This window comes from Pollicipes pollicipes, unplaced genomic scaffold (assembly GCF_011947565.3).
Source record: "Pollicipes pollicipes isolate AB1234 unplaced genomic scaffold, Ppol_2.1 Scaffold_4881;HRSCAF=5763_pilon_pilon_pilon, whole genome shotgun sequence".
Lineage (NCBI taxonomy): Eukaryota > Metazoa > Arthropoda > Thecostraca > Pollicipedomorpha > Pollicipedidae > Pollicipes > Pollicipes pollicipes.
The window spans coordinates 9,017,617-9,024,705 of NW_023596576.1; the positions used below are offsets into that span (position 1 = coordinate 9,017,617).

The 7,089-nt window shown below is 51.8% G+C and overlaps 2 protein-coding genes across 4 annotated transcripts in view; both read right to left on the bottom strand.

Annotated features, from left to right (window-relative positions):
- Positions 1 to 3,172, bottom strand: part of LOC119099763 (uncharacterized) — a 4,123-nt gene extending 951 nt beyond the window's left edge. Inside the window, exons 1-4 of the mRNA XM_037222826.1 lie at positions 3,166 to 3,172; positions 1,134 to 1,355; positions 787 to 872; positions 204 to 290 (exon numbers count right to left, since the gene is read on the bottom strand). Of these exons, the coding sequence (XP_037078721.1) occupies positions 204 to 290; positions 787 to 872; positions 1,134 to 1,355; positions 3,166 to 3,172 (402 nt within the window). The remainder of the gene's footprint in view (positions 1 to 203; positions 291 to 786; positions 873 to 1,133; positions 1,356 to 3,165) is intronic.
- An 86-nt stretch (positions 3,173 to 3,258) lies between these two features.
- LOC119101010 (methyltransferase N6AMT1) lies at positions 3,259 to 6,684 on the bottom strand. 3 transcript variants are annotated; one of them, XM_037224250.1, is made up of 4 exons: positions 6,645 to 6,684; positions 5,219 to 5,417; positions 4,755 to 4,920; positions 3,259 to 4,436 (listed from the first exon to the last, which is right to left on the bottom strand). In XM_037224250.1, exon 4 carries the CDS (start codon positions 4,342 to 4,344, stop codon positions 3,694 to 3,696), a length of 651 nt encoding a protein of 216 aa, XP_037080145.1. In that variant the 5' UTR covers positions 4,345 to 4,436; positions 4,755 to 4,920; positions 5,219 to 5,417; positions 6,645 to 6,684; the 3' UTR covers positions 3,259 to 3,693. The 3 variants fall into 3 exon arrangements, with proteins under 3 accessions (XP_037080145.1, XP_037080146.1, XP_037080143.1); XM_037224251.1 differs by lacking the exon at positions 6,645 to 6,684 and adding an exon at positions 6,626 to 6,643; XM_037224248.1 differs by lacking the exon at positions 6,645 to 6,684 and adding an exon at positions 6,509 to 6,593.
- Positions 6,685 to 7,089: the final 405 nt, after the last annotated feature.

Below are 7,089 nucleotides of genomic sequence, written 5' to 3' on the forward strand. Positions count from 1 at the left end.
GGATGGGTGCCAGGGCCGCGGCCGGGGTGGGATCGGTGCGGGGGCCGGGATGGGATTTGTGCCGAGGCCGGGGTGGGATCGGTGCCGGGGCCAGGATGGGATCGGTGCCGGGGCCGTGGTGGGATCGGTGCCGGGGCCGTGGTGAGATCGGTGCCGTTGCCGAGATGGGATCGGTGCCGAGGCCGGGGTGGGATAACACTGACCGTAGGGTCGTCACCGTCTTCCGAGTCACCGTAGCTGTCCCCGGAGGCGACGCAGGAACGGCGCGGCCGGGCCTGCCCCGCCGCCGCCTGTAGACCACAGGTCAGTTGGGTCACACGCCGGGACCAGCGATCAACGGGGTCACACGCCGGGACCAGCCGTCAACAGTCAAAGGGAACCAGCAACCAGCATGGTCACGACAGGACCAGCAGTCAGCAGTCCAGCACAGTCACGACAGGACCAGCAGTCAGCAGTCATGATGCCAACAGCCAGTAATCTCAGAGGGACCTATGACCAGTAGGATCATCCGGGAACCAGTGGTCAGCAAGGTCACGGGGGACCAACGACGAGCAGTCACAGGCCGAGGGAGGGGGGGGGGGGGGGTAGCAACCAGCGTCGTCACAGGAGGGCAACAGGTCAGGATGGGGAACAGTTCACAACTACTAGTATGAGAGTCAGGTCATGAGGTCCTAGACAAATACCACAGGAATGAATGGTGCACCCCTCTGTCAGAACTGTGGTACCAACATCTTATATCGCTACATGATACAAGGCAGCGAGATAGTGTGAACACTGGACACGCACATTTAAGTCAGGTACTGCTTCGGCGTCAGAGGGCTGGCTGCTTTTCCTTGGAATTGTCTTTCTTGGTCTTCTGCACTTCAGTTTATCTGAAACAGTGGCATTATGATTACACTAACAATTGACGAAGGCATTATGAAAACGATTACACTCGTTATCACGAGAAAGCAAAATACAATTACTCTGGCATGGGAATGGCATAGGAAGAATCAAAGTCACCTGACTTATCTGGCCATGGAGAGAAAAAAATGCAGCTCTATAAGTAACATCAGGTAGCCGCAGAGAATTTCCCTTACACCGACACCAGCCCGCGAGGTCCCACTTCCACGAGCTCCTCCCAGCCGTCTCACCTGCGGCGCCCAGCTGGCCGGCCTCGGCACCACAACGCGCCGCCAGCGTGGCCGTCACCATGGCGACCAGCTGCTGCGTCATGTCGGCCAACCGGCTCTCGTAGATGACGATGTCGTTGACGAGCGCGGCGCAGCGCGGGCAAACGAGGTCGCCGGGGGCGCGTGCGTCGGGCCAGCCGGCCGGCGCCGCCGCCGCGCGCACCTTGGCCAGGTAGGTGACGTCTGGCCGCGCCGGGCACGCGGCGTGCACGTCCTGACACGTGGCCAGCTCCGGCCCAGCCAGAATGCGGTCACAGACCAGACAGCGCGGCGCGCGCGTGCGCGCCAGCGGCGGCGGCGATGGCGGTGGCCCCATGAGTGAGGCTGACTCCGAGCTGTCTACGGCTGCCATCTCAGATGGTGCCGCCAGGCAGCAGGAGTAGTGAAGGTGCCGGATAGGAGCAGAAGGGCTCAGCTTGGGCTTGCCTGGCAGCTGGGGCGTGACCTGAAGACACAAAATAGCATGATTACTGCCTGCATAACAAAAGCCATGGATGTTCAATATAAATTTCTACTGAAGTACTATGGCAGATTAAGAGATAATAGTGATAACACATTATCAATTTCTCAGTTTCATGGAGACTGCTTGCATCATGCAGCTTCAGCAAACACATATCCTAAAGTTGAGTGTTAGGGGCTAAAACCATTATTATTTACCAACTGGCCTGAAGCGAGAATTCTTATCTTGGTTGGGTTCAGGGGTACATGCAGAATTTTGCTAAGAAGGGGCAACTTTATTCCACAAAAGTAGTCCCAGTTGTCTATAGCAGCTTGCTGCAGCCAAAAATGCAAGACTGTGTCCAAAATCCCTACATTTAGCAGCCTTAAATAATCCAGGGATGGCATTTACTGTGACCTTACTCTCTATGTTTTTTGCTCATAAGGTCAGCAGCAAAACTAAAAAATAACAGAATAAATACTTCCATAATGCCCATTCTTTTCATGTGAAGCCCCATACTTCACATTGCTTCCATCACAAAAGTTGTATTTTCCCGAGAAAATCACTGCAACAAGATTGCCATCTTTGATCCAAAAACAGAATATAATATAATCTGATCTCATAATCCAAAAGCCCCAGGTTAAGGAAGATGCCAAAGGTCAGTTTGAGCTCACCCCCCTCCTGATGTAAGATTAGGCTAGGCTGCAACATCAAAGTTCAGCAAAGCTGGGATAAGGTTGGGGAACATGATGTTTCATGTCAGCCACATTTACAACATCATCTAGGTGGGCATGACAGGTGAGCCAAGATAGACCTATTCAGTGAAACAACAAAAGTTAAGTGGCTTGAGAATCTCTTGCCACAGCACATGTATGTATATGCTGACAGAGATACGAAGCAGTTTGCCACTAGTGCATGTACCAAATACTCTGCAAAGCGTAAGGGAAGGTAGCGAGAAGGAAATGAGAACTCGGGGCACCCAACTGGCATTCCCAAACTGATGATTTGAAGCTGTCAAAAATGCATTTACAGTCGTCCGAATTGGACCCCTAAAGATCCGGCAGATGTTTATACACTAATCGCTTATCTAACTGCTCGTTCTGCACCTGCAAAATTCAAACGACAGGAAATTAGGGCTCGAAATCACACCGTGCACCACACCACACTCACCTCACGCTTTCCAAAACACGACACGCCTCCGCACAAAGAAATACGGTACAAATTCAAGCACTCCCACCGTCCTCTAAATGCAATATGGCAGCTTTCGAAAAGGATATATGACGTCAGGGAACAAAATAAGTTTCGTTTGCTCCATTGGACGATCCAACAATCCTCCCATGCTAATATGCGGACGCAGGGCGCGCGGGGCAGCGGCTCGATCCATTTTGGTATGCTGTTAACCCTATCGTAGGCGCGCTAAGAAATAATCCACGAAGGGGTTCTGGATGCTGTGGTTTCCGGATCAAGTAGCGTATCTCAGTCTACTGTGCTCGTGCGGTTCCAACCGGGTGGCCTTCTGGTTTCGACTTTTTTCTTATTTGGTGGAAGCCTCACTGCGCATCACTCTGAGCCTCGGTCCCGTTGGCTACGACTGCACGGGTGTGACAAAGCGAGTGAGGTGGTTTGAGAGAACTGCAAAGAGAAGGGTGATACTCGGGAGCTGTATTTCACCAGATGTTCCAGTTGGGCAAACGTAATTGTCAGTCTTCTAGAAAATCCTGAGCCAAGAAATGCTACAGACATTTATGTTTCAAAGTTAGCGAGACTTCCTGCATACCATTATCAATCTCTGACTAGGTCAAAATACATCGACCCACGCCCACGTACCTAATATTCTCCCCCATGAATGTCCTGGTAAACAAATCAGGCACATGGCATGAAAAAACGCACATATAAGGCGAATGTAAAACAGTATCCTCGCACCTTACATTATACAAAAAGCTGCAGCAAGCAAAGCAGCCACACGCCGAATCACTCCAACGGCAAAACAGATCTGGCCTACTGCACGGGGCAGCTGCAGAGCAAAGCCGGGGTCTCCGCCCACGGGCGCGACGGCCCTCAGGGTACAGCCAGGTGGGGGCGTCAGTCGCCATCGGGGGGCACGCGCTCGAACCGCAGCACGGAGAGGTGCTCGGGCCCGGCGCGCCGGCTCAGCACCAGCGTCATGCCGAAGCCGAGCCGGCGCATGACGCGCTCCAGGTCGTCCACGTCGTTCTCGCGGATGGCCACCAGGTAGAAGAGGCCGCCGGGCGCCAACAGGTGCGGCAGCTGCGGCAGCAGGCGGTCGGTGACCTCGCGGCCGCGCCGGCCGCCGGCCCAGCTGGCCGCCAGCTGGCCGCTACTGCACACCTCCTCCGTGTCGGTGACCACGTACGGCGGGTTGAAGAGCAGCAGGTCAAGCCGGCCGGCCAGCCGCGGCTCCAGCGCCGCCGCCAGGTCGCAGCGCACCGGCAGCACGGTGACGCCGCTGCGGCGCGCCGTGCGCCAGGTGGCGCGGCAGGCGCTCGCGCTCAGGTCGGAGCCGAAGCAGAGGCAGGTGGGCAGCGCGGCGGCCAGCGCCGTCACCACCACGCCCGAGCCGCAGCCCAGCTCGAGCGCCACCTGCGGCCCGCGCGCGCGCAGCCACGCCAGGTCGGCCTCCAGCGCGTCCAGCAGCAGGAAGCTGTCCTCGGCCGGCTCGTACACGCGGTCGTAGTCGGCGGCCGTCAGGTGCGACATGTCGGGTGTCTGCATGGTGAGGCTCACTGCGGTGCTGCTGCCGCCGGCGGCGGAGGGGCAGCCGCCTTCTGACGCGCAACCTGGCTGCGTATCCGGGCCAGTCGGTCCTGACAGATGGACAGATGGCTTATTGGACGTTCGGTTATCGTCATTGGGTGGTCAGAGTGAAGGGATTATGTGTTCTTCTCAGCTGTGTATTAACAATGTGCATCATCATTATATAAAATTGTTCACCACAGTTCAGCAAGAGCCAAGCCATTTATGACTTGAAGGTTTGCCTGCATTCATTCATAACGCACACATGGGAAGTTAACAAGGTAGTCTAGTGAAGCAGATCAACTTGGAAACACATTTGACCTGGTTGTCAAATCCCAGTGCACTGACCTGGGAAGCGGTGCGCGCACTCCGCCGGGGTCCAGGCTCACCTGAACGGACTGCAGGGTGCTGTTGGTCACAGCCACGCGTCGCTTGACACTGTGCAGACGCTTCACGTGCTCCTCGATGTCTACCGGAGATGGCGCCACAGACGCCAGCTTTGCAAAGTCTTCGGCGATCGACTCAAGCAGTGCGGCCAAAGCCTCCTGGCTGTCTCTGTGGGTGTAAATGGACATGCTTAGGACTGGTATGCTGATGGCTGCAAGGTGCTTGGCTGGCCAGTGCATACTCAACACAAGCACATATATCATAGGAATGGGGCAAATAACTGTTCTGGTATGCAGCCTTCTATGAGATGCTAAAGTGGACTTACTGAAATGGACAACAAATACAAACTAAAATAATTGATCAATAATTAAGCTGCAGGAATACCATTGACAACAATTTTAATGCACTGTGAAACAAGCAATACAAAAAGATGGTCAACACTCTGAAAAGCTCACATCAAACTTACTGTGTTTCTTTAACTCCAGTGTCTATCCTATCAATTACTGGCTTCAGTGAGTTTAGGAATCCCTCTGATAGGGCATCAGTGGTGGGATTTTCACCAAAGTCAGTTCTGTCTTCCACAGAGGTGTTGGAGCTGGCAGTGTCATCCATGACACCCAGCACACATGCCCTGCCTTGGTTGTCTTCAGTTCCCCTGGCTCACTCTGAAATTATAGCTTAATATTACATTCAATAAGTTGCAGCACTAAAAATATGACAGATATGATGCCACAGGCCAGCAAAGTGAAAGCAAAAAGGTTGAGACCATGTGGTGGCCAAATCATGATTAGAGCTCATATGACCATTAACTTCTTCTGCAGGACAATTTTTGGCTTCTGCTTGCATTAGGATGTGGAAATGTGGATGTATCATAGTGAACCAGCTGGCTACAAGGGTTTAAAACAAGACAACTAGCATATCATTGTCATTTCATTGATAACAGGTTATCAAAAAGCACAGGAATTCAGTCCCCCACATGATTGTAAAAGGTCAGACAACACTAAACAAAATGAAAGACTGGTAATCATAATGAAACATATTTGAATCTATGGATCCTCCTTTTTGCAGTGACAAATCACCATAAACACTAGTGCAGGTGATAACAGGTCAAAAATCTTGCCAGGATCACAATGGGGAAAACTTAGGAATAATATGCATCCTGGAACAGCACTGTGAAATCCTGTGCAAATTACTTACATGGCACAGCCTGTAACAGTGCCCTGAATTAGCAAACAATCCTGTTTTTACGCAGTAAGTATGCAAAAGCTGCTCAAACAGCATCAACCTGCTACCCTTTAACCAACATAGGGCAGGACATAAGCCACCCCTGTACCTCATCACCACCCCTTCCATGTTTTAAAAGCCAGGTGACTGTCATGGGTAATGCTGATAAATATATTACAGCATTGACCTGAATCCATATCTGGTTCAAGATATTCCAAGTCATGCAACTTCTGTATATTGGACTGCTTTTGTTTCTCAGAAGTAGAATAAACCATCAACTGATTTATATCATCAAAAATGTTGATGGATCACCATTACATTAATGGATTAGGCATTTAAATTTAGCGCTTTGCAGTCCCTGGCAGCTTTACATAAGGTCTTATCATAACTTAAGCAGGGCACAGCTTACTAGCCTATTTCGGTTAGCACTCTGCCTGCCCCAAACACACTCTTAGCGTGTTTGCCACGATTTGCAAACTAGTTGATTTGCAAAGCAGGCGGGAATTTGGCATCCGCATTTGCAAAGCCATACCTATTAAAACACACTCTTTGCCCTGGGCCAACCATACAAATGCTCTATACATCTCTTCTTTTTAACATAATCCAGTATTTGTAGTACCGATATATGCAAGCACCCCCGCACACACACCCACACCCACAATCGTTACCTAATGGCGATGACAAGCCAAACCCGCGCCGCTGTATTAGCGACTACGGCGCAGAGGTGCGCCGTGATGCAAAGCTTGTCAGTACATCAGCTGATCGTACCAGATGACGCAAAAATTTTACTAGGCTTACATCCAAATTCTACTAGATTGTACTAAGTGGTTTTCCCCGGAGCTTATTATTCGAAAAACACCCGAAAAATATTTTGCTCTGTTATGTTTCAAAGCTTTTTACAATGAGCCCATGCCCAAGCCAGCACTGGAGCATTCGTATTTTCGGAGCCACTCGTTCCGCGGCGCGCACGGTTTGCTCCACAGCTCAGTTCCTCGTACGTACGTCTCGTCGCGATGGAGGAAACACCGGACGAAACGAGCGGCTCTTTACTGTTGTAAATCGCTGCTGCGCACTCATCTTCCATGTGCCCTTGTTGATTCATTGATGTCGGGG

What these genes read in the sequence shown, in the direction of transcription:
- LOC119101010 (XM_037224250.1), bottom strand. Translation starts at nt 4,344, where the DNA reads ATGCAGACACCCGACATGTCGCACCTGACGGCCGCCGACTACGACCGC.